We start from the raw sequence: 26,585 nt of genomic DNA, 5'->3' as shown, positions 1-26,585 counted from the left end.
AAGGCATCTCACACACGCAGTAACAACCAAACAGCTTGGCAGTTTTCTGCCCACCCAGATGTTCTCTGTTGCTACTGGGCTTATCCAATCAAAGCAATGCTCATCAGTTTTCTGCCACTATTGCCTTGGCTTCTGCTCTAAGCCTAGCCCGAGCCAGGTGACAGACAGCAACACTGTTGCCAATCAGCCCTCACTGTCCTCTTGATTAAAAAACATTTATTTAGCTTAACTATAAAAAGTCTTTGCTCGAGTCGCTCTGAACAGGCTCCAGAAGCTGGCCGAGCGCGTCTACCCTGAGGCACAGTGTGGCTTTCGTGCAGAGAGATCGACTATTGACATGCTGTTCTCCCTTCGTCAGATACAGGAGAAATGCCGTGAACAACAGATGCCCCTCTACATTGCTTTCATTGATCTCACCAAAGCCTTTGACCTCGTCAGCAGACGTGGTCTCTTCAGACTACTAGAAAAGATCGGATGTCCACCAAAGCTACTAAGTATCATCACCTCATTCCATGACAATATGAAAGGCACAATTCAACATGGTGGCTCCTCATCAGAGCCCTTTCCTATCCTGAGTGGTGTGAAACAGGGCTGTGTTCTCGCACCCACACTTTTTGGGATTTTCTTCTCCCTGCTGCTTTCACATGCGTTCAAATCCTCTGAAGAAGGAATTTTCCTCCACACAAGATCAGGGGGCAGGTTGTTCAACCTTGCCCGTCTAAGAGCGAAGTCCAAAGTACGGAAAGTCCTCATCAGAGAACTCCTCTTTGCTGACGATGCTGCTTTAACATCGCACACTGAAGAATGCCTGCAGAGTCTCATCGACAGGTTTGCGTCTGCCTGCAATGAATTTGGCCAAACCATCAGCCTCAAGAAAACGAACATCATGGGGCAGGATGTCAGAAATGCTCCATCCATCAATATTGGCGACCACGCTCTGGAAGTGGTTCAAGAGTTCACCTACCTAGGCTCAACTATCACCAGTAACCTGTCTCTAGATGCAGAAATCAACAAGCGCATGGGTAAGGCTTCCACTGCTATGTCCAGACTGGCCAAGAGAGTGTGGGAAAATGGCGCACTGACACGGAACACAAAAGTCCGAGTGTATCAGGCCTGTGTCCTCAGTACCTTGCTCTACGGCAGCGAGGCCTGGACAACGTATGCCAGCCAAGAGCGACGTCTCAATTCATTCCATCTTCGCTGCCTTCGGAGAATACTTGGCATCAGGTGGCAGGACTATATCTCCAACACAGAAGTCCTTGAAGCGGCCAACATCCCCAGCTTATACACACTACTGAGTCAGCGGCGCTTGAGATGGCTTGGCCATGTGAGCCGCATGGAAGATGGCAGGATCCCCAAAGACACATTGTACAGCGAGCTCGCCACTGGTATCAGACCCACCGGCCGTCCATGTCTCCGTTATAAAGACGTCTGCAAACGCGACATGAAATCGTGTGACATTGATCACAAGTCGTGGGAGTCAGTTGCCAGCATTCGCCAGAGCTGGCGGGCAGCCATAAAGACAGGGCTAAATTGTGGCGAGTCGAAGAGACTTAGTAGTTGGCAGGAAAAAAGACAGAGGCGCAAGGGGAGAGCCAACTGTGCAACAGCCCCAACAAACAAATTTCTCTGCAGCACCTGTGGAAGAGCCTGTCACTCCAGAATTGGCCTTTATAGCCACTCCAGGCGCTGCTTCACAAACCACTGACCACCTCCAGGCGCGTATCCATTGTCTCTCGAGATAAGGAGGCCCAAAAGAATAAATTCCTTTTGAAAAAATTATCTTAACAAAACAGTCAATTCCTTAACAATAGTTACAAACTGAAAAACAGAATAACATATTAAAAATCAGCAATCCTAAAGAACAGAAGTTAGAATAATTGATTAGCAATGCTAGTAAGGTGCTAATTTTGCTCACTCTTTGGGCTGAATTTTACTAGCCCCTCGAAGTCGGGGGCCATGGCGGGGGGGGGGCCTGTAAAATACTTGTGGAGCGGCCCGCCATGACCCCCGACACCGAGAAAGCCCCGTCGCCTTTTACCGGCAGCGGCAGCAAGGCCTCAGTCCGTCCCCCCGCCACCAAGCGGCAGGGCCTTCATTTAGATATTAAAATCAATTAAGGTAAGATGCAAATTGACATATCTTCTCTCGGCGGTCGTCCCAGGCCTATTTTATGGCCACCAGCCGCAACTCACGGGCCTTCGGTGAGTTCCGAGGTGAGACAGTGGTGGGGAGGAGGGAGGACTGAAATTATCAGGGCGGGGGGGGGGGGGGTGTGGTAACGGGGAAAACTTTTTTTTATTGGCTGTGGGAATGGTGGGAAGGGGTTGAAGGGCAAATGTGACGAGGTTGGGGGAGAAAGTTTGGGGTGGGAATAAAGTTAATGTTTGTCATATTGGCCTTTAAAAGTAATCATTGGGGCAGATTGGGAAAGGGCCTCCAGCTTTTGATTTTTAAAAAAATTAACAATATTTTCTCTTTAAAAATTAAAATTTTTGCTAAGGGCTTGAAGCCCTTTAAAAATGGTGGTAGCGCCATTGCCGGAGCGGCCAACCCCTCTACGTCATCAGGGGCAGCCGCTCTGCCCTCTCCATTTTCATGAGCTCCCGCGCGAAATATCGCGTGGGTTCAGCAGTGGCGCTTGTTTCTGAAGGCTGCAGACTTCAAAGCACGCCGCTGTGATGTGTGGCACGCTAATGAAATTCAGCCATTCATGTCTGGTGGCAGGTTGCAATCAAATTCCTCAATCTAACTCCATCTCGTGTGATAGCATATCACCAAGTCAACATGTTAAATCTCTTTAGATTCTCCACCCTCCTGCTAACTGGAATCCAGTTAAAGGATGTGCACAGAATGGTTTCTTCAACTATGCTCAGCAGATGACCAATCCAACTCCACCTGTTTTCAGTCTGACTGGCAGTGAGTACTGGAACTCAAACTTAGGCTTTTCTGATTGGGTCAACTGTTATAATATTTCAGCTGTCAGGCTACTTCATTTACATGCATTTTGAAAACCAAAATCAACAAGCAGACAAGTCTGTTCTATACCTCCACTTTTACAATGTGCATAAGTTTTATTTTCCCTTTTTTAGATAGTGTCTATCAGCAAGATGAGTTTCAGCATCCAAACTTAATCTTAAAAAAAAAACACGATAAGTTCCTTTAGTCACAATGTTTATTTTCCAAAAATACTCAATTAAAAGCAGCAACATTTGAATTTCATTTACGTAGTATAAATTTATAGATTAAAAATTCAACATTCATTTGTATCGAACTAGCCTTCATAAAGTATTACATAGCAACTAAATGAGGTCTTCAAAGTAACCCAAACAGTGTTTTGACAGATACCCAACTTTTTCTGTAAAAGGCAATTCGGAGGACATTCTACAGCATTAAATTCATTTAATTACTTACAACCTAAATCTATCCTTAAAGTAATTGTCACAGTTTTATAATATTGAAGCAGTGCTTACTGCCTTCACAAATCAAGTCAGTACAGCTTGAGACCAGCAGGCAGTGTCCATTATCACCAATCACCCAATGTTGCATCACAGCCTTTTTTTTAAATAATGAAAGCAAAAATAATAGCATCCTCATTCACACTGTTCCCTTTTCAGAGAACTCCTTCGGTTCTTTTTAGAATAGCAAAAATAAAAATTATAAAATTTTCAGCTGTTTGATGTGGCTGGTTCACTTGCATCTAATATTTGCAAAAAGATTATTATTGGAAGTGGACGTCTATTTTACAAACTTAGAACTGGCCCAAACCTCATCAAGGTCAGAGATGTTGGACCTGAACCAATTAAAGAATGTTTACACACGTTGCATGAAAAATCAACAACTGTCTTGGACTGCTCATGCTATTTCATAACTAGCTCGCCCTCTGTGCAGCTGTTTTCCTCTGCACCATTTATTGCAGGTTCCAGCCAAAGGAAAGAAGGAAATAGGAACAGTGATGACAAAAAATGACAGTACACTTTTTTTTTGTCTCATTTCTGCAGCAAGGTAAACAAGTCACCTACTTCCCCCACAGCAGGCTGAGCTGCCTCGAGGAGAGCAACAGTGCTTGATGCAGTGCAGGCATGCTTTGTGGATTTGCCATCTTGCAAAGCATTCCTCAGCATAACTGAGCTAGCTTTATAATCCATCATATGCATATATTGGATGTCAATCTAGCCATTAAAAACAAAGAATTATTAAACACTATAATAGAATGTATTAAAGACATCTAGTAGCATTTAATCAGTGTTTTTGTAACAGGATACTTAGTATAGGCTCAGCCCATCATAATTTTTAGAAAATGTAAAAAAAAAAGATGGGAGCTCTTACATAAAAATGGCATTTTAGTTTAGTTTATTTTTATGCACAAGAACCCTCAAGCTAAAATGTATGCTCATCAGACCCTGTTAGGTTAAAAACAGAAACAAAGATGGGAAAATATTGCTGAAATGGAGGAAATAAAAAGGGTTTGTATAGTTCCAATGCTTTTTTGTCTTTTACCCTTTTTTCCTTCTCTTTTTCCCCATCGCTCTGAATGTTTTAACTCCCTCACTGTTCTATAGGTGGTCAACCCCCAGTTATTCACATGATCCTGATGTTGAGCATAAGCAGACTATACAATGATGGAGTAAATCACACCATGCCTGCTCTTGTCTCCTCTAATGTCTACACACTTGCACGGTCAGTTGGGGGGTTACTGAATAACAATCACAAGTAGAAACCTTGGTTGATTTTCCCCTCCCTAACCAATGGGTGCCAAAACCAATTGTAGCACTCTTGCCGTTATACACAGACTAGGACTAAACAGGAGTTTTCATGGGGGCTTGTTTAGAGTGGAATCTCCATCCAATATTAAAATGGTCAGGTCTGACAATTCCCTCATGGCTAGACTGGGTTATTTTGAGCATCTGCTAAACCAGTTTCAACCAGGCATACCAACCTTCACCCCAGTCTAAGTGAGACCCACCAGGAGGTTCAAGCTTGGATCCCCATCAAAAATGTTAGTTTGGTCTAATCACCTCTCTTATGAAAGGGGCTGATGGCACACTTCTAAAAATTACTGTAGTGCTGTTGGCACTAGAATGCTTTGGAATAACTTCCCATTGCCATATTTTTCTGCTTTCTCTTCTGGTGGGTGACCAAGCTACCCCTGTAATGATGCAGACACACACCTGGATTACAAAATTAGGGCATGTTCCCCGCTCCTGGAAACATCAGCAGGTTTAAGGAGTGGAAATGCTCATTGGGCACTTAAACCAGCAGTGTTGTCCCTTGGATTGTTGAGGCCATTACTTGAAGTGATTGAGGCAGCGTTGTGAAATTTAGAAAAATATTATCTTCTGGCACATAGATAATCTACTGCATTAGAGCATAACTAATAGTCTTTGGATAAACTGCCACAACTTATAAGGTCTGCTCAGCATAAGGATAAAAAGGCTACAGTATATAGTGAAGTAGCTGGTCAGCCTTAGTGAGATAACATCACTGGGACAAAACAGGACCATTAGCAGTCTCCATACAAACAGCATCAACAACCTACATCAACTTGAAAATGGAATAGATTACTGATACAAAAATTTTTCTAATAATTGAGAAGGATTATTAAGTGAGTTGGATTAGATTCAATGCATGCTGAAGTTACTATTTTAAATAAGAGTAGCAGTAAAGATTATAGGAATGACTCATTATACACCATCTCTTGCACAGATCTTAAGTTTGCATTCCTCATCTTCAACTCAATTCCCTATATCACACTTTCAGTGCTAGATTACCCTGAACATGTCAATATGCCCGACCGTTAAGGTTGCTACATATGAAGTGCTAAATCCTGATAGTGTTGGACATATCTCATATGTAACTAGTGACTATAAAACTAGTTTATGTTAATAGCACTGTTCAATGTATATAGAATACAGTTTAATATCCTAGATCCTGTAAAAGGCAAGTCAAATTTGAAATCACTATAGTTGAGATGAAAAGCTTGAAAGAGACTTCAAATCTAAGTACAAATCAGTGTTGTAAATGTAACACACCTGTCACTTGGCCACTTTCATTTGTGGAGATGTCTATCACAGCATGAGGCTGTTCATGCCATATCCCAAGGTCTTAGACTGTTTGGAATAGTTTGCTCTGGCAGAGGAACAAGCTTAAAGTATTCTAAACCGCACATGGTGTCTCACTGATAATCTGTCAAATGCATTCTATGCAGCAGTTATGCACAAAATTTATACAATTTCATAACCATGGGACTCAGATTACACTCTGTACTTTGCTACAAGTTGGAATTTGGATGGCTTCCAAATAGTAATATAGTTAGTGTACTACATAACAAATGAAGTTACAGACAGAAATTCAATAATAGGTTGTATGTGGTATTGTGAAATTCCGGATAAGCTGAAAGACTAACAGAGTCAGCGTTATCATAATGACAAGTTCCTGTATTTTACTTAATGTAGGCCCTAGTGGGATGATGGGATGGAAGATTGGGGGGGGTGGAGGGGAACTTACAGCTATGAAATGTTTAAGATCCTGTTTATTACTCAATTTGGAAAAAAAAATGGCCCTACTGTTTCTCAATTCCAAATGGCAGGCAACAAGTTGCATAAGGCAGTCAAGTTATATCATGCCTTGATTATGCAGACAGCATCTTGCCAATTTACAGAGATTTAAACACTTGTGTTTGTTCTTACTATGCTGCAGCCAATTAGAAAATCCATCTGTGCATGATTTCAATCAATTTTTGATACATCAGCTTTTAAAGCTTATTTTGCAGTAGTGTGTTTTCAAAGTAAAAATAAATTTGCAACTTTTGTAGCTAGTTTCATTCTCTGTGATTCTGCAGTAGCTAACTGAAGCAAAGCTATTTAGCAGTAGAGGGCGTTTATAAAATTCTTGTGCAACTTTGATAACTTTAGATGGATACAGGACAGAAGCAAACTGTAAATGGCATATGAAATCATAAGTCCTAAAAATGGTTAGTGTTAATGATGCTGTAACTGAAAATGGCAACAGAAGAAAAGTTGGAAAATTGGATTGAATGATGCATCACAAAAGATGGCAGTTATGTTGAAGCCTAGAAATTGTATATTGTGTTAATACTTTATGAATTATGCGTTCATCTGCTGTTTACAGTTTGCTATCATGTGTACATCCAAAATTATTAAAGTTTAAAGTTGCAGAAGTATTTTATAAATACCCAGTGTATTAGGTTATTCACATTCCTGAAGTTTTCACTTATTGGTTCACTTGCTAGGTAAAGGGTTTAAGCTGGGTTCTACTTTTACTGCTGTGACCTGTTTTATTCCCATTTAGGTTGCCTGAAAGCACAGCTGAAGCAAATCCTAACCAGAGGAGTCAGTCACATACTTACAAAATAAGCTTGATAGGGTTTGCAACTGATTAGTGGTTAAGTGAAATTCATTCAGGCATTAACAACAAATTAGTCATGTAGACTGAAAACTGTTTTCAAAGTCGAAAGTGATAAGATTTTCCATTTAATTGCAACAATCCATTGTTCAATCAAAGATTGTGCTAGGCCCTCTGCCATTCAAACTATTCAGAGATGAGAGTGAAGAGGGTTTTTTTTTCGCACTATGCTTATCTGGCCACACAGTTTAATGCCATCAGCAAATTTTATAATTTACACAAAGAAATCTGAACTAATTAACTGATCTTGCAGATAGATATCACATAGGTAAATGTAAGGTTATGTATTTTGAACATTTACAAAATGAAGAGCTGTCCATTTGGATTTGGGGGCAATTACTCAGCATTCATAGAAAATATCCAATCAATGTGGTGTTATAATGAGATGCTTCGCAAGGACATTTGACAAGCTATTCTGACTTTGTATACATTGTTGGCAAGGCCACTTTTGAATATTATGTCCCGAGGGAACACATAGTAATAATTTGCCCTGGTGGCATTGGGTTGCCTCAGTGCCTCTTCACTGGTCCATTTCAAATTGTGAAGTAATTCTAAATAACAAAAGATGGATTGTTACTATATAGAGTTTGGAAATGGATGTGATTATTCTCCAATAAAGTCATCCAGGACTCGGCCATGCTGGCTTTCAAACATTCTCTCATTTGGCAGTCTCTGGGTCGGCTCACTGTCCCAGAATAAACCATCATTCTTGATGGAAGGTATTACAGCAGGAAATTAAGAATTTCAGGAAAGATGGAAAACTGTAGTGTACAAGATATGCCTAACTGATCGCTGGGATTGTTTTGAAATGGACCACTGGAGGTGTATTGTGGCAAAATATCACATGTGTCAACCTCTGGAGGACTAATCTCTGAGCAATGAATTAACTTTCAGCTATTCATCATTGTCAACTTAGTTTCTTCAGACTATTTAAGGTTGCCTGATGTTTATCATTGCTCAATTAACATTCTTCAGCCATTCAGATTTTTCAAAAGTGGAATGCAATTAAATTAGGTTTAATCTCACTTTGGGATAGAAATCTGCATGCTTTTTTTTAAAAAAAAGGAAAAGGTGACAGTTATGGAAGGCCTTTTCACTTGCTGTAAATTTTAATCACTATTTCCTGCACAAAATAACGGATACAGCACTGCAGAAACATTTTACAGTGCTATGAAAAACCACATTCATTCATCTTATTGCTGCTTGACATTCAAAATCAAGAATGGATTTTGGAAAATTCTGTATTGAATCACCAATTTCTTCTGAGTCACAGTGTAGAATCTCTGAAGTTCCTGTGTTTTCAGTGTCTGACAGGTTGGGGTTACACTGTCTCTTGAGTAAGTTTCTCCATGTAGTAACTGTAAGAGTGATAGATCACATCATTCATTATATTGCACATTTTTAAACGTAACAAATTACAATCTACATCATTAACCTGTTCCATTCTCCTCCTAATTAGTTGCAGTTATGAAATAAAGTAAAAGACAAATTATTAAGTATTCCAACTAAACTTAAATGTAGGTTGTTGGTCATTGTTTTTTAACAATAGAACGGTTTGTGTAATATTACAGTTCTATTTCATAAAGGTGCAATTAGCATCTGGAATAGATTAAAATTCCATTTACTAAAGTATAGCTGATTTTTTTCAAATTATTTAAAAAAAAATAATTACTTTTACATAAAGAAAACAAGGTATTTTGGATGGATATTTAAAAGGTATAAAATATACAACATTCTACTTTCTTCAGGAATGGAGAATTTAATTTCAGGTTTGAAGCCAATTTAATACTTTACCACACACTGTACAAGTTTACTCATGTTGGGTGCAATCGGGCTTTGTGGGCTGCTACAGTTTACTAGATCATCACAACAATGAAAACATTTCTTTTGGGAGTGGTGGAAGCCAGGAGGAAATAAAATAGATAAGGGTTTTAAAATGATTAAAAATACATAAAAAGGTTAGAATCTAGATTAGGCCAGATTAACTGAAGTTGAAATAGTACAAATGGAACAAAACAAGAAAGAGTGGGAGGAAAGGGAAAGCATGTCATGGTGAATTGTAGTATTTTATACTGTTTTCAGCGTTTAATGTTTGTAGTTTACAACAAACATTACAGTTTCAGTATTAATGTGAAATGCTGAAAAGAAGCCCAGAGACTTGGACTTGCCAGTAGTTTAAGGGTTTATAAAAAAAAAATCAGTGTGGGTTTAAAAGAATCTCTTTCGTTAAGCTTATGGGGAAATAAAGTTTTTAGTTCCATGGTTGAAATCAGTTGAAGTACCTTTAAAGGTTAATGAAGCATTGTTGATCTACACCATTATGTTTCACACCTTTACTTATAACATATACCCTCTGGCTTCATAAATAGTTTGAGAATTTTTTTCTTCCTTCTCTTTACTGGCAAAGGCCCTCACTCATGAGACTCTACTGTATCATTCCCTCATTAACAAAGAAACAACCTTGTTTCTCACTGTATCAGAGATGTGTACTGACCCAAACGTAATACTGCAATCAATGATCTCAATCAACAATCTAGCTTATAACATCCCTTTTTTGTTAACTAGGCCTAGAGATCTGATTTATGTTCTTGTGTAGTTTAACAATCTGCAGACTTCTCCACCATCTTCCCCGTTCACTACTAGGATATATGTATCCTAATTAATGCTACATAACCAGCCTTTGTAACTTAAGTTTTCCATGTGTTCATTTGCATGCACACTATGGCTGCCTCTCCAACCCTATCACTTCCGTTTCAACTTCATTATTTTCTTCCCTCCCCCTCCTAAACCCTTCTGTCCAATTATTTCTCCCCTCTCAGGTACTCTGCCTTCCCAAATCCCTATCCAATCCTTCACTACACCTTGACCTTCCTACCTTCCTGTTTCCTGCTACTATCCCAGGCGCGTCTCCCTCTTAGATAAGCCTATAGATTTTCTTTGTACTTCTCTTGGCATTCTCCAAAGGCCCTATCAAGGTACTCGTCGCTGCTGCCTCACGAGTACCTAGCTCAAATGCCTCATCCTACTCTCTCACCACCCTGCCAGGCCAGCTGGGGGCTGGTCTTGCCAATTTCCTCCCTGTTCAGCTATCACCCACCCCTCTCTGCATCTCCCTCCAGGTTGTCTGTTTGCTTGCGAAGAAAGCCCTTGCAATCCATGAGCTTATTGTGGATGATTGCATTGACATCTTGGCCTTGACAGAAACCTGGTTGAGGGCTGATGACATCTACCCCCTAACTGAAGCCTCCGTGCCTGGCTATATGTTTCACCACTTGCCTCGCCCAGACCATCACGGTGGTGGTGTCACTCGTAAGCAAATCTCAGCTTCATCTGTCCCCTTACTCCTTTGGCACTTTCTCCTTTTGAACATGTCACATTGTTCCATCCCTCCTCACCTCTCATTTAAAATCCTGGTTCTCATCCCACCTAAGTACCATGTCATTTTCTTAATGATCTATCTTCACTGCTTTCCTCCCTCAGCATCTGCACCGAGTGGCTTCTTATCCTAGGTGATTTTAACCTTCTCAATTCATCATGTACTTTCTCCTGAGTTCGCTTCCCTCTTAATCTCGCTCTCCATGTAAACTTCCCAACCCATATACCCGCCCCCCGCCCCAACCTTGCCATCTCATGTGGCCTCACTACTCCCACAGATTCAAATACAAATGAGGCCATCCTTGAATCACTCTGCACCCAGATCCCATTTCCCCCTCCTTCTGTATCTGCCACTGAAAAAAATTCTTCCCCAATGTCAAATTCCCAATTGTCTAGACTATGATCCTATATTCATAACATTTCTGCAGCTACCGAACTGCTCAACAACACCCTCATCACCACCTTCGATTGTCCTAGTCCCCATTAAAACCATCACTCTCTCACCCTAGCTGTTACCCTGGTACAACCCTCATCTCTGCTCCCTTAAATCCAAGGGATGCAGACATGAATAGATATGGCAGACAACTGATTTAGCCATTCACTGCCACATCTGACTAGACCACATAAAGCACCAATAGGTCCTCCTATTGCCTGTGAAAACTGCTCACTATTCCAGAATCATCCTGGAATGCAAAGGTAACTCCCGACTTCTTTTCTCTACTGCAAACCATCTTCTTGAATCCCTCTCCCCTGTCTCCTCCACCAACAAGAAGTGCGAGGAGCTCATGGTTTTTTTTGTCACCAAAAGTGAGACCATTCGATCAGCTGTCTCTGTAATTTCCCTCTCTTCCCCTAGCCTACTTGACCAAAATTACTCGAAGGCTCCCCCCGCCCTAGCCCTCAACTTGTTTCCATCTCTAGTTTCTCTCCCATGCCCTCTCTGAGTTCATCTTGTCCATGAGATCTACCTCCTGCTCCCTCGACCCTACTCTCACTAAATACTGACCATCCAACTTCCCTTCTTGGTCCCCTTGTTAGCTGACATTGTTAATGGTTCACTCTCCTCAGGTACTCTCTTTCTCGGTTTCCTTCAAATCTGCCATCAACATCCCCTCAAAAAAACCCTTGACCCTTCCATCCTTTGAAAACTACTGCCCCATCTCAAACCACCCTTTCCTCTCCAAAGTCCTTGAATGTGTTGTCAGCTCCCAAATTCTTTCCCAGAACTCCCTCCAATCAGGTTTCCTGCCCATGCCACAGTACCAAAACAGCACTTATCAAAGTCACACAAGCCAAACTATCCCTCCTTGTCCTTCTCAACCTGTCTGCAGTCTTTGACACAGTTGATCATACCATCCTCCTCCAAAGCCCCTCCACAATCATGTAGCTGGATGGGACTGCACTCTCCTGGTTCCATTCTTATCTAATAGTAGCCTGAGAATTGCCATCAATAGCTTCCCTTCCAGTTCCTGCACCATTAGCTCTGGTGTTCCCCAAGGCTCTATCCTTGGCCCCTCCTATTTCTCATAGATGCTGTCCCTTGGTGAATTCATCTGAAAATACGTCAGTTTCCACGTGTATGCAGATGACACCCAGCTCTACCTTACCACCATTTCTCTTGACCCATACACTGTTTCTAAATTATCAGACTGCTTATCTGACATCCAGTACTGGATGGACATAAATTTCCTCCAATTAAATATGGGGGAAGACTGAAGCCATCGCCTTTGGTTCCTGCTGAAAACTCTGCTCCCTCACTACTGATTCCATCCCTCTACCTGGCAACTGTCTGAGGCTGAACCAGGCTGTTTGCAACCTTGGTGTTATATTTGACCCAGAGATGACCTTTCGAACAAATATCTGTGCCATCATCAATACCATCTATTTCTGCCTCCATAACATTGCCCGTCTCCACCTTGCCTCAGCTCTTCTGCTGCTGAAACCCTCATCCATGCCTTTGTTACCTCCAGACTTGACTAATCTAATGTACGCCTGGCTGGCCTCCTACGTTCTACCCTCCATAAACTTGAGGTCATCCAAAATTCTGCTGCCTGTGTCCTAACTTGGACCAAATGCAATTCACCCATCACCCCTGTGTTGGTTCCCGGTTAAACAACGCCTCAATTTTAAAATTCTCATCCTTGTTTTCGAATCCCTCCATGGCCTGGCCCCTCCCTATCTCTGTAAGCTCTACCAGCCTACAACCCTCTGCGATTTCTACGCTCCTCTAATTTTAGCCTCTTCAGCATTCCCAATTTTAGTCACTCCACCATTAGTGAACATGCCTTCAGCTGCCAAGGCCCTAAGCTCTGGAATTTCCTCCCTAAACCTCGCTTTCCTCCTTTTAGACACTCCTTAAAACCCTCTTTTGTCTAAGCTTTGGTCATCTACGCTAATCTCTCTTTATATGGTTCAGTCATATTTTGTTTTATAAAGGCTCTTTGAAGCACCTTGGGATGTTTTGTTACGTTAAAGGTGCTATATAAATACAAGTTGTTGTGTGAAAACCCTGGTATGACTCATTTACAATAAATATACTAAGTTTTACAGTATCTACAGAACTCACACCCTACAGCCTCAACACCCCTGGCAAGGAGAACTTTGCAAGAGGGAGTAGTTTAAACATTGATAATACCAGAGACTGTATACATTTAATTTTCTCTAACTACTGTTGTAGATTAATGATTTAAATTTCTAACTGAAGGTATTGCCTTCATGGATGATTGTAATTTAACAATATCTCACAATTCAAAAGTACAAGAGAGCGCCTTAAAATACAACTCTACATATATGCTGGGAAGAAGCTGTGATTGGAGTTATACAGTATTTGATATGCACCATATTCTGGTTCACTGGTTTCAGAAAAAGATTGAGAGGTCACAATATCCAATGCAATTGTGCTTTCCTCTGTTAGATCACACAATGGTTCCACTGAATTTTCTTCACCAGCTGTAAGTTCCTGCTCTAGAGCATTCAGCATTTCCTGATATGCTTTCCTAGCTTCTTCAGTGAGTTCAACCATTTGATGAAACTGGTTCTGTAAGTGAAATATATAAGAAAAATATGAATTCACAATATTGATGTTTATTAGGACATTTTCTGGTTTATCATTGATAACGTAAATCCCTTTTTAAGCTGTCCAGCAACTCTAAATTCACTTTTAAAACTGGCACATTTAAATTTCATTTCCTGTTAACAGGAAATGTGAAACAATATCTTCAGTATTATCTATTTTATTATAGTGAAATATAACAAATTATCAAATGTTTCAAACAGTGCTATAGTAAGGAATTTATTTATTAGATTCCTGGTTTACAGACTATGAAGATGTCCATGAAAGTTACCCTTATGGATTCCCATCTACCAAGGGACTGATCAACATCATTTTTGAACAGCAAAAAAATTCTTTGACAAGTTATCCAATATTGCCTCTGAAGACAGATACCATTTTACAATGGTTCAGCTTCAGTTTATTTGAATCCACCAAAACTGTTTAGTCTCCCTTAAATAGCCTTGTCCCAGGAGACACTAGCAGTTTTAGTTCAGCATGTAAGCCAATGTCCTAAGCCAGTTTGATTGCTCACAATCTGTCTGACAGAGTAAAAAAGAGCCAAATATAGACTAAGTACATTTCTGCTGCACTCATACTGTAGCTGAGGACCTGACAATGATAGCAGTTGGCAGTCCCTCAACATAGTCAATGTTGATGTATGTTTGACCAGTATCCACATACAAGAGCACTCTGGGCATGTAGACGTCCACACCCTTAAAAAAAACATTCTGTACATAGTTTTAAAAGTTCCCTGGGCCCTTCTGACATGCACTTTCCCTAGAGTCCCTGTAGCTGGTACTGACACATGGTACAAGATGCCTCACTGACTATAATGCATTCACAGCAGGAAATGGCAGTCAGAAGTAAGACCAGGCAGTTCCAGTAAATTAAATGACCTGAAAGGCTCTAGAATTCCTGACATTCCGAAAGAGAATATAGGTTGACATAATAGCATTCAATAGTGAGGATGTGGTATATTGGTTGAAGGATACCCAAACTATGTTCCTATTTTTTGCATCTCAACTCGTCATGTTCTCTCATCCTCCCTAAATCTCTTCCTTCATGCAAACTCCCCAACCTGTATTCATGGCCATCCCATGTGGTCGTTCGAGTCCCATCGTATCAATCACAGGTAAGGCCATCTCTGATCACTTCCTTATAACACTTTCCACCCACATCCCAACTCTACCTCCTTCTGTATCTACCCCTGGAAAAAATTATCTCCCTAATTCACTTACAATTGCACTTTCAAAATCCCAACTGTCTCGCCTTTGGCCCACTGTTCACCACAATATTTCTGCAGTTACTTATTTGCTTAACTCCAGTCTCCACTCTAGTCATTCCCCCGGTACAGTCCTCATCACCACTCCCTTAAGTTCAAGGCTTACAGACATGAAAAGATATTGCAGCCAACTGGTTTAGCCATTCACTGCCAGATTTGGATGGATCACATAAACCACCATCAAGCCCTGCTAAAACTGCTCACTATTCCAGGATCATCCTGGAATGGAAAGATAACCCCGGGCTTCTTTTCCCTACTATTACAGACAAGTAAGATTCCACACGAGTGCCAGGTAATAACCATCCCCAACAAGAGAGAATCCAACCATTTCTATCCAGAACAAAACAGCCCGCTTGATAGGCACCCCATCCACATTCACTCCCTCTCCCACCAACGCACAGTAGCAGCAGTGTGTACCATCTACACCATGAACTGCAGTAACTCACCAAGGCTCCAACAACACCTTCCAAACCTGTGACCTCTACCAGCTAGAAGGACAAGGGCATGGGAACACCAGCACCTGCAAGTTCCCCTCCAAACCACTTTGAACTATATCGCAGTTCCTTCGCTGGGTCAAGATCCTGGAACTCCCTAACAGCACGGTGGGTACACCTACACCCCAAGGACTGCGGCAGTTCAAGAAGGCAACTCACCACCACCTTCTCAAGGGCAATTAGGAATGGGCAACAAATGTTGGCCTAGCCAACGATGCCCACATCCAGTGCTAGAATTTAAAAAAAATTGCTGACCACCTAACCTCCCCTCCTGGTCCCCATGTTAGCTGATATTGTTAACTGTTCTCTCTAATCGGGTGCTGTCCCTCTCTTCTTTAAATCTGCCTTAATCACCCCTCTCAAATAAAACAACCCTTAACCTCACTCTCCTTGCAAACTATTGTCCCATCTCCAAAGCCCCCTTCCTCCCTCAAGTCCTTGAACGTGTTGTCGCCTCCCAAATCTGTGCCCCCCTTTTCCAGAACTCCATGAGCAGGGTTTTGGGTCAGGACCTCGCATTGTGTGTGGAAGGTCACCTGGCAGTGCTTTTCCCCAAATTGGCCATTGAATGGCTAGAGGGTGGCCTCACTGTCCAATTAAGGATGGTGGGCAGGCTCTTGAAATTGGAGGGCCAATAGGACCCTCCAGCTCAGAAGGAGGAGCAGCAGCCTGCTTTTGCAGGTAAGAGAAAAGAGAGTTGCCTCTATCTGGAGGTACCTCTCCTGGAGGCTGCCTCCAGGCAACTGGCCTAGTCCCCACACCTCGGGGTTCCTGGAGGCCGACTGAAAAAATCCAGTAGGCCTCTGACTATAGTCCTTAATAGGCTTTAACCCAGCCTTTTGTGGCTACCCGCCGCTTCTGGGCAGGTAGCCCTGCTGACCCTCATTCCACCTCCGGGAAAATGGCCTGGGGATGAGATGGTGCCAACAAGCTGGTTGCTGGTGAGAAATTTGGCATCTCCCACCCCCACGTGTGGACGAATATCCTTGTAATTTGGTTTCCGCCCCTGCCATAATACCAAAACAACTCCAAGTCACAAATTATATCCAATGTGACTGCGCAAAGCTAAACTTTTCTTTCTCATCCTTCTCGACCTGTCTGCTGCCTTTGATATGGTTGACCACGCCATCCTCATCCAATGCCCCTCCACCATTAACCAGCTGGGTGGGGCTGCACTCAGCTGGTTCCATTATTGATCTAACTGTATCCAAAGTATCATTTTCAATAGCTTCTCTTCCTGCTCCTGCGCGGTTATCTCTGGTGTCTCCCAAGGATCTATCCTTGACCACCCCCCCTCCTACTTCACATCCACAAGCTGCCCCTCGGCGACATCATCCAAAAGCACAGTTAGTTTTCACATGTACACTGATGAGGCCCAGCTCTACCTCACCACCACCTCTCAACTCCTGTATTGTTACTAAATGGTCAGACTGCTTATCCGACATCCAGTACTGGATGAGCAGCAATTTCCTCCAATTAAACACTGGGAAGACTGAAAGCCATTGTTTTAGGTCCCCGGTCCAAATTCTCTTCCCCAGCTAACAACTCCATCCTTCTCCCTGGCAATAGTCTGAGATTGAACCAGTCTGTTTGCAACCAAGGGGTCATATTTGACTCTGAGATGAGCTTCCAACCACTAAGACCGCCTATTTCCACCTACAGAAAATCACCCGATTTCACCCTTCTCAGCTCATCTGCTGCTGAAACCCTCATTCATACCTTTGTTACTTCTAGACTAGACTATTCCAACACACTCCTGGCTGATCTCTCACATTCTATCCTCTGTAAACTTGAGGTCATCCAAAATTCTGCTGCCCATGTCTTAACTCACACCAAGTCCCATTCATTTAAGATCCCTGTGCTCGCTCACCTACACTGACTCCCGGTCAAGCAACATTATGATTTTAAAATTCTCATCCTCGTTTTCAAATCTCGCCATGGCCTCGCCCCTCCCAATCTCTAATCTCCTCCAAAACCACAACCCGAGACATCTACGCTCATCCAATTCTGGCCCATAGAGCATCCTGATATTAATCGCTCTATCATGGGTGGCTATGCCTTCAGTTGCCTCAGCCCAGTACCCTCCTCGTCTTTTTACCTTGCTGTCCTCCTTTAAAGCAGTCTTTAAAACCTATTTCTTTGAGCGAGCTTTTGGTCATGTGTCCTAACAGATCCTTATGCGGCTCAGTATAATTTTTTTGTTTTATAATGTCCCTGTGAAGCACCTTGGATTATTTTATTATGTTAAAGGTGCTATATAAATTAGTTGTTGTATCAGCGTGCAGCTAAAACCTTCACATTGAGGTGAAATGGTCAGTAAACTTGCACCCTTAGATTCTATACCCCAGCCAACACAAAATTTTCTTCAATTGTTTAGCTTTCTCCCTATCATCTATATCAATTTTTATCCAAAATTAAGACGCAAAACCTGCTGCCAGGACTCTGTATGTATGTCTGAGTGGCAGAGGGGGAAAACAAAAATGGATTTCAACACAAATAATTCAAACTTTCCACAAGTGCAGGTGAATCTGTGACACAATGCCTTCCTTCACCACAAAAGGTTACAAACACCACAATATATGTGGGTAATTTATAAACAATTTAAGGTTACTTAGAGTCTACACCAACATGGACACAAATAAAACTAAGTTCTCAGTTGTTGAATCAGATGTATACAGTTAGTAGCTTTCAGTCATAAAAAGAGGGCGTTTTAACTTTGCACTAGTCTTAAGAATATAGGGAATGATTTTCTCACCTTTTTTGGTGCTTCTTACACTGTCAGTTTCAGGATGGGTTTTTATTCCCTTTCCATCACTCCATAACCTATCTGCTAACTTCAAGTACCAACCCAGCTAGTTTGATATAGACACACACAAAGATAAAATATAAAACTAATATTACTAAGGGATTACTAAAGGAATTTAACAACTTAGTAATTAAATGACAGTACTTATTAAGTTAGGACACTAACAGATATTTGTTGATTGAAAAAAGGTTTCCTGCAATTATGAAGTATAATTAGAGTGGACACCTGTCTTTTCATACACCACTGCAAACTGTACTGATAATGGATATTTGTAGAATTCAACTGACTTGCTTGGATTTTTAAAAAAATTGGCAGTAACATATTATATGCAGATCCTTTCAGGGCCCCTTCTGAAATTCACTTTTCCAATGGCAAGAACTGAATTTGTGTTATCATTGGTCTTGGTTTTGACTAACCTCAGCGCCATCATAGCTGAAGATTCCAACCACACTAACAGGAACGGCTTTGTTCACGCAGCGCCCTAGAGCTTTGCGATTGAGAGCAAAAACAAATGGAATCTCTTGCTCACGAGCAACTTCAATTATCGTATGCAATGCCTCATCCAAGCCACCTGGATAAAACAATACAATAATTTTTAAACAAACAAGGCAAATGCTAAAATTAACATTAACATAACTAGTTTTTTTTTAAAAATCCAATACTCTGCATCCATGGTCAAGTTTGCCAAAGAATCTTTACCAAAGGGCCAGCTGAACCTTTGTAGTTTAAAGATACAGACAGACAATTTTCACTTTACTGCATTTTGTGATGCAGTATCCCACAGGCCATGCAGTTGGTTATCTTCACAATTTGCACTACTGCTGCTAAAACCTCCTGCAACTCTGTCTGACCTTTCTCTTCCACTGACTCCAACCTCTTGTTCATCTCCCCACATTCATCACTGCAACACTGGGAACATGCTGTCAGTCACCTGGGTATGGACCCTGGAATTTCCTCTCTAAAAGCTTTCCAACTGCCTTTCTCCTTTATGACCCTTCTTAAAAGCAACTCTCTGACCAAACTTTTGGTCAATTTTCTTTTGGCTTGCCATTCATTTGTTCAAGGCACTATATAACGCTAGTTGTTGTTATAAAGGCAAGCTTTTATAAATGGGGTATGGTAACAAGTAGTCTGATCAGGAGTAAATGCTAACTGGAAGAAAAATCTGCAAGATAATTTCAGCAATAGAAAAAATAAAATAGCATTAATATTCCTCATATTGAATTCAAACTTTGGTTTAAACCCAAAATTACTTGCACGTTCAAAAGCCTGACCCCTGGCTAGCCTTTAAATTTTTCAGTTTGGTTTCTTGGAAGAACTGGCATCTCAAGTGAACTGTGAGAAGCCCCATGTTGCAATGCATCTAGACTTCCAAAAAACATTTGACAAAGACCTTAATTAAAAAAAAACTCAAAAGTGGTGGGAATTTTGGGTAAACGCTGGGAATGGATAATCAACTGGTTGAAGGGGCACTGATTAAAGGAGTTATGTCAGGGGGATGAAGGAAGTATGAAGTAGAGTGCTCCAGGACTTGTTAATGAGACCACTAATGTTTGAATTTACATAAAAAGCTCAGTGCCAAAGCAGTGAACTTTGCAAACGATACCAACTACCTGGAACAGTGGAATCTGAGGTTGGACAAAATAAGTTTGTTGGCAGAACAATGGCAGATGAAACTTAATTCGAACAGATACTAAGTACAGCACAAAGGAAGGAAAATAAACACATTCTCCATAAATGGTGTTTAAACTGCTGAGCTTGAAGTTGAAGGGATCCAAGAGTCTTGGTAGACTCGTGTTAAACATGTGCAACTCATGCAAAGCAGAAATCAATAAAGTCAATAGAATGTTGAATTATATAGCCAAAACAGTAGAATACAAGTCAGAGGCAGTCACAATCAAACTGCAGAGTGCTTTGGTCAGATTGCACTTTGAATACGAGGTACAGTTATGGTTACCTTAACACAAAGGAGATATTCAAGCACAAGAGACAGTGCAGTGAACAGCTACAAGACTGATTCCTGGTAAAGGTCTGAGTCATGAGGAAGGACCAGAATAATGCTGGAAAGGAAAAATCTAAGAGGAGATATTAATGTATACAAGATTGTTATGGGAATGGTAACGATACTTATGGATTATTATTTTAAATTGCAAGAGTTGGACCAAAGGGACACAAACTAGTAAAAGAAAAATTTGGAGTTTATAACAGGACATTCTTCACAGAGTATTCTACATATAAAACAAACTTCCAGATTCAGCAGTGGAGACAAAAAACTGTGGAAGCATTTCAAAAAGGTGAGGTGCTGCAATGGGTAAACTTTAAGATTTTTCTGGATGGATGAATGAATTGTGATGGAATGGCTTTCCTCATCCCAACTATCTAGTGATCTTGAAACAGAACAGTTTTAGGAGCAATTTGAGAACAATATTAGTCTGAAATTCTTTACCACTGAAGAAAAATACAAGGTTGAATATAAAGAGGAACATCATGAATACATTAAGTTGTGGCATAGAAATACAACATCTTTTCTAACTACCTGAAAATCAAGAACAGAATCCCGGCTGATTATCAGCTGCATTTTTCCAGCTGAAGAAAGGGAACGTGCATCTTGTTCTGATGTTGGGTTCGGGTTGGCTGTTGTCGGATTGGGCCTGGGTCGCTTTTAATTTTATACCCGAGCCAGGCTTTATAGAGGACTAGAACACAAGTGGGTAGAAGCTATACAAAGCCCTAGTTAGGCCACACCTGGAGTAGTGTCAGCAGCTCTGGGCACCACATCTTGGAAAAGATATATTGGCCTTGGAGGAAGCACAGCATGGGTTTACTGGAACGATACCTAGATTCTAAGGGTTAAATTAGGAGAGATTACTGGAATTAAGTAGGTTAAAGGATGATTTGATCGAAGTTTAAGATATTCAGGGGGACAGACAGGATGGATAGAGAGAGAGAAACTATTTCTGCTGGTTGGGGAGTTTAGGGCTAGGAGACATTGTCTAAAAGTTAGAGCCAGACCTTTCAGGAGTGATATTAGGAAACACTTCTACACACAAAGGGTTGTAGAAGTTTGGAACTCTCTTCTGCAAAAGGGAATACATGATAGGTCATTTGTTAATTTTAAATCTAAGATTGATATTTTTGTTAACCAAAGGCATTAAAGGATATGGGGCAAAGGCAGATGTATGGAATTAGGTTACACATCAGCCATGATCTCATTGAAGAGCAGAACAGGCTCAATGGGCTAAATGGCCTACTTCTGTCCCTATTAATTTTTCCCTTTCCTACATCCTGTAAAAGGAACAGTTACAAACAACTTACCTTTGGATTGTATTCTTTCACAGTTAGGAGAGATGATAACACACTTCAGCCTTTTCAGCTTTAGATGCTTCAACACTTCTCTCAGCCCCATGACAATCCTACGTTTTTTCTTAGCTTTAATTGGATCTTTTTGGTACAAACGATCTTGGAAACGGACAAGTTCCTTCAGCAGGTCAGTCACATAATTATCAACTTCTTTGCTGAGCACCTGGCTGCAGTATCTGTAGGATAAAAACATGCACATGGTGAGGTGATAGAACAATAGTAAACAAAGTTACTTTAAAAAGTGAACATTACATCAGGAAAACCATGGTGGCAGTGTTGGTACGCAAGACAGAAAGGTGTGTTGGAAAATTTGCACTTGCTATTCTTACCATGTGAAAATCAGCAAACCAGACAAAATGCTGACGAGCAAAGCAGAATTCGCATGAGAGGGGGTATTGGCAGCCTCATTATTTGAAACCAACATAGGGCTGGGATTTTGTGTGGCCCCGAGGCAGGGGGTGGGTGGCAATGGGTCATAGAGCCTGTCGACTCCCCGTCACCAAGTGATCTTCCCAGGGGCGGGATAGGCCAATGACAGTCTTCCCGCCCAGAGGCCAATTAAGGACCTTTTCCCACCTCTGCTGGGATCTTACCAGTTGCACGGTGTGCCTCCGCTGCGAGGGGAGGACGCCTTGCAACACGAGGGTGCCCTCTCTGCGGGCTTGGAGGGGTGGTGGCAGGGGATCCTCCTTCGTGGGCAATTTGTGGTCCATGGAGGACCCCCACCGGGAACAATTTTACCCACTAGGAACAACTTTACTGCCCGGGATCCTCCCCTCCCCTCCCCCTAGAATGCACGGCCATCCCCCCCACTGGGGCCTTCCGGACTGGCCCAGGCAACCCAGCCTCACCTACGTGTGGTCCTGAGTTCCAGCGTTGGACCTGGGTCTAAGGCCTCTGCAGTTCTGGCACTGGCCACTGCTCCCAGTGGCGCTGCAAATACTGCTGAGCTGCTGGCAGCTCTTGGAGGCGGGATCCCGTCTTTAAAAGGACAGGGACCCTGGCTCCTGAAACTTGGATTTAAAAAGACCGGACGATCACTTCGGGATAGGGCATGAAAAGGCAGAGGCGGGATTCCCCCCACCTTTTTGGGCTAGCGCCGGGAGCCTCGCCTCCAGCACAAAATCCAGCCCATAATCTTTGCCTTCAGAAGACTTTGAACCACAAGTACAAAGCAGGAATGGTTTATAAAGTCATCTGAACTCAAACTGCAGTACAACTGTCTTTATAGGAATAACTCTCATTTATAATCATGTAAAATCAAAAAGTAAGCAATTTTCATTACCACCGATTTATAGATTAGAGTGTAATGCTGCATTTGTGTAACTTTGCAGTTAACTATGTATTCAGTTACCAGCATTACTTCAACATGTATTAACTGAATTGGGAGATGTTTAATTGTTGAACTTATGTTAACACGAGGTTAAATCATCACTAGGACACACATTGATCATGTATTAAAATTCACAAATTACAAGAGGTTACTGCTGAACAAATCACCAATTCCTTTTATTACTTTCAAATGGAGCCAGACTCATGCCTAGATTTGCTATATAAAAAAAACCTTTACATAGCGACTTTTTAAAAATTCATTCATGATGTGGGCATCACTGGCTATACCAGCATTTATTGCCCATCCCTAATTGCCCTTGAGAAGGTGGTGGTGAGCTGCCTTCTTGAACCGCTGCAGTCCATGTGAGGTAGGTACACCCACAGTGCTGTTAGGAAGGGAGTTCCAGGATTTTGACCCAGCAACAGTGAAGGAACAGCGATATAGTTCCAAGTCAGGATGGTCTGTAACTTGGACGGGAACTTGCAGGTGGTGGTGTTCCCATGCATCTGCTGCTCTTGTTCTTCGAGGTGGTAGAGGTCGCGGGTTTGGAAGGTGCTGTCTAAGTAGCCTTGGTGCGTTGCTGCAGTGCATCTTGTAGATGGTACACACTGCTGCCACTGTGCGTTGGTGGTGGAGGGAGTGAATGTTTGTGGATGGGGTGCCAATCAAGTGGGTTGCTTTGTTCTGGATGGTGTCGAGCTTCTTGAGTGCTGTTGGAGCTGCACCCGTCCAGGCAAGTGGAGAGTATTCCATTACACTCCTGACTTGTGCCTTGTAGATGGTGGACAGGCTTTGGGGAGTCAGGAGGCGAGTTACTCGCCTCCGGATTCCTAGCCTCTGATCTGCTCTTGTAGCCACAGTATTTATATGGCTACTCCAGTTCAGTTTTTGGTCAATGGTAGCCCCTAGGATTTGATAGTGTTGATATGAAAATGTCTCCAGAGGTGTAATCAGACAGAAATATACACCAAACTCAAGGGGAAGATGTTAGGAGTGGTCAGATTTGGGTTTTAATGGAGGGTCTTAAAGAAGGAAAGGGAGGTGGCATGATTTAGGCAGGGAATTCTACAGCATGGGGACTAAGCAGATGAAGGCACTGTTACCAATAGTGAGGTGAAGGTGGGAAAGACACAAGAAGCAAATGTTACAGGAACAGAGTTCAATGGGGGGTGGTGGTGGTGACACTGTTGTAGGGCTGGAGGAGGCTACATAGGCAGTGAGTGGTGAGGCCACAAGGGATTTTAAAACAGGAGGGTGCAAATTTGAAATCTGAGGCATTAAAAGAATGGGAGTCAACGTAGGTCAGGGAGGACAGAGGCGATGTGATATGATGATGCAGGAAGCAGAATGTTTAGAGAATGAAGTTTACAAATGTGAAGTTTGGTATGTCATCGAGGAGAACATTGGAATAATCGAAATGAGAACAGAAAGTGCCAGACCTGCTGAATATTTCCAGCACTTTCTCTTCACATTTCAGAGTTCCAGCATCTGCAGTATTTTGCACTTATTGGAATAATCAAATCTGGAAGTGATAATATGGAGAGATTAGATAGCATTAAAACAATCAAGTAGTTCAAAATCTCTTACATAACTTAGATCCTGAAGTACATTCTGTTATTAAGTACCTACACGTTCATTTGCTAGACGTTTCATGTTTAAAGTCTCTGGCTGGAATTTTACAGTGGATGGACAGGAGCCGGACTCCGACGTTAAAGTCAGTGGTGAACCCGCTTCCGCCTAGCCCGGGGATCTGTCCCATATTTTATGGATCCCCGGGTTTTAATTGTCCCGAGGTAGGACTTCCACCCATTTGAGGAAGGAGGTCCCGCCTCAGTGAATTGCCAGCCAATCACTGGGAGCAGTGGCCACTGCTGGGACTGCAGCCCAACCGACACCATGGATCGAGGAGGGAAGGTAAGTAGGGGCATGCCTCAGCAGTGGGATCAGCCCTTCCCTGGTGAGGCTGGAGTGGTCGTTTGGTTGGGGGGGGGGTGTCTTGGGAGGCGGAGGCGGCCTTCAATCGGGCACCCTGTGCGTGACTGCCATGCCCCCCCCCCCCCAGGGCACGGAAAGGCTGGCAGCTTTGCTTGGCGGCCTTTCACGTCCCTAACACACCCACTTGCCATGGGTAAAATACCCATGGAGGTGGGCGAGGGCCCTTAAGTGGCTGTTAAATGGCCACTTAAGGGCCTTGAGTGGCCTCGGGTGGGCAGGCCGTTTCCCACCCCCGGCCTAATGCCGTAAACTTGTCCGAGGTGGAAGCGGGGCGAGTCGGCCTCCCGGAATCTGCCGCTCAACGCTGCACCGCCCCCACGCCACCATCCGACCCACTGGGGGCGGCATAAAATTCAGCCCTCTGAATACGAAAATTTGAACAGTTTCAAAGACAGTGTACACAGGAAAACCTATATAGGATTCGGGAGGGGGCACTGGTCGGGGTGGGGGGGGGGGGGGGGGTGGAATAGTAGGTGGAGAAAGGGCAAGAAAGAAATTCAGAAAACCATGAATGCTAGATCCTCATTCCCATAACCACATTACCTTTTTCTAAAAACATCTTAAAATTCTCATCTCTTGTTTTCAAACCTCCTCCATGACCTCACCCTTCCCTATCTCTAATCTCCTCCAGACCTACAATCCTCAGATATCTGCACTCTTAATTTTGGCCTCTTGAGCATCCCCTATTTTAGTTGCTCCACCATTGGTGGCCATGCCTTCAGTTACCAAGGCTTTAAACTCTGGAATCCCCTCCCTAAACCCCTCAGCCTCTCTTTGCTCCTTTATGACATTCCTTAAAACCACCTCTTTGACCAAACCTGGAGTCATCTGCCCCAATATCTCATGAGGCTCGGTGTCAAATTTTGCTTTATAATGCTCCTGTGAAGCACCTTTGGACATTTTATTACATTAAAGGCACTATATAAATACAAGTTGTTGTTGTCCTTATCTAACCTCCAGTAATGTATTTGGAAGAACTCATATAAAAGTAACATGACAGTACACTTTGCAGGCAGAAAGACAGATACTGAGCAGTAAAAATGGGAACATGGGGAGATCAGGAAAGAAGCAGGAGACTGAAGTCACCACTGAAATGGTGATTTTTTTTTTTAAGAAGGCTCTTAACTTTAACTTGATGCCTTGTTCCACAAATTCGTGTTAGGGAAGGACTGTAGAAGGCAGGGGCATATGCTGAAAAAGATCATTCAGATAGCATGGAGCAAGTCCACAGAAGGATTTGTAAACTAAAACCTTCAAGTCGATGTGCTAGTGCAGAAGGTGTGGGTGGAACTTAAAAAAGGTTAGGGGTGTGGGAGTTAGTACAGGTGAGGACATTTGCAGATGTAAGCAGGAAAGCTGGTGAAGAAAGCTTTTGAGAAATCAGTCCTCAAGGTGAAAAAAAATAGGGAGGAGGTAGAAGTGTAAGCAGGCAAAGTTCCAGGCGTAGAATAATAGTCTTAGTG

General features: G+C 42.4%; 1 protein-coding gene across 4 annotated transcripts in view; it reads right to left on the bottom strand.

The window, feature by feature from the left end:
* Positions 1 to 3,157: 3,157 nt before the first annotated feature.
* LOC137369236 (selenocysteine insertion sequence-binding protein 2-like) overlaps positions 3,158 to 26,585 on the bottom strand; it is a 97,797-nt gene continuing 74,369 nt past the window's right edge. For all 4 annotated transcript variants that reach the window (XM_068030119.1, XM_068030123.1, XM_068030120.1 and 1 more), the window contains 4 exons: positions 21,750 to 21,970; positions 18,851 to 19,005; positions 13,639 to 13,837; positions 3,158 to 8,783 (listed from right to left, as the gene is read on the bottom strand). In XM_068030119.1, the coding sequence (XP_067886220.1) occupies positions 8,614 to 8,783; positions 13,639 to 13,837; positions 18,851 to 19,005; positions 21,750 to 21,970 (745 nt within the window). In that variant the 3' untranslated portion in view covers positions 3,158 to 8,613. The remainder of the gene's footprint in view (positions 8,784 to 13,638; positions 13,838 to 18,850; positions 19,006 to 21,749; positions 21,971 to 26,585) is intronic.

Source organism: Heterodontus francisci, chromosome 4 (assembly GCF_036365525.1).
Source record: "Heterodontus francisci isolate sHetFra1 chromosome 4, sHetFra1.hap1, whole genome shotgun sequence".
NCBI lineage: Eukaryota > Metazoa > Chordata > Chondrichthyes > Heterodontiformes > Heterodontidae > Heterodontus > Heterodontus francisci.
This window is presented reverse-complemented; position numbering and strand designations above follow the sequence as displayed.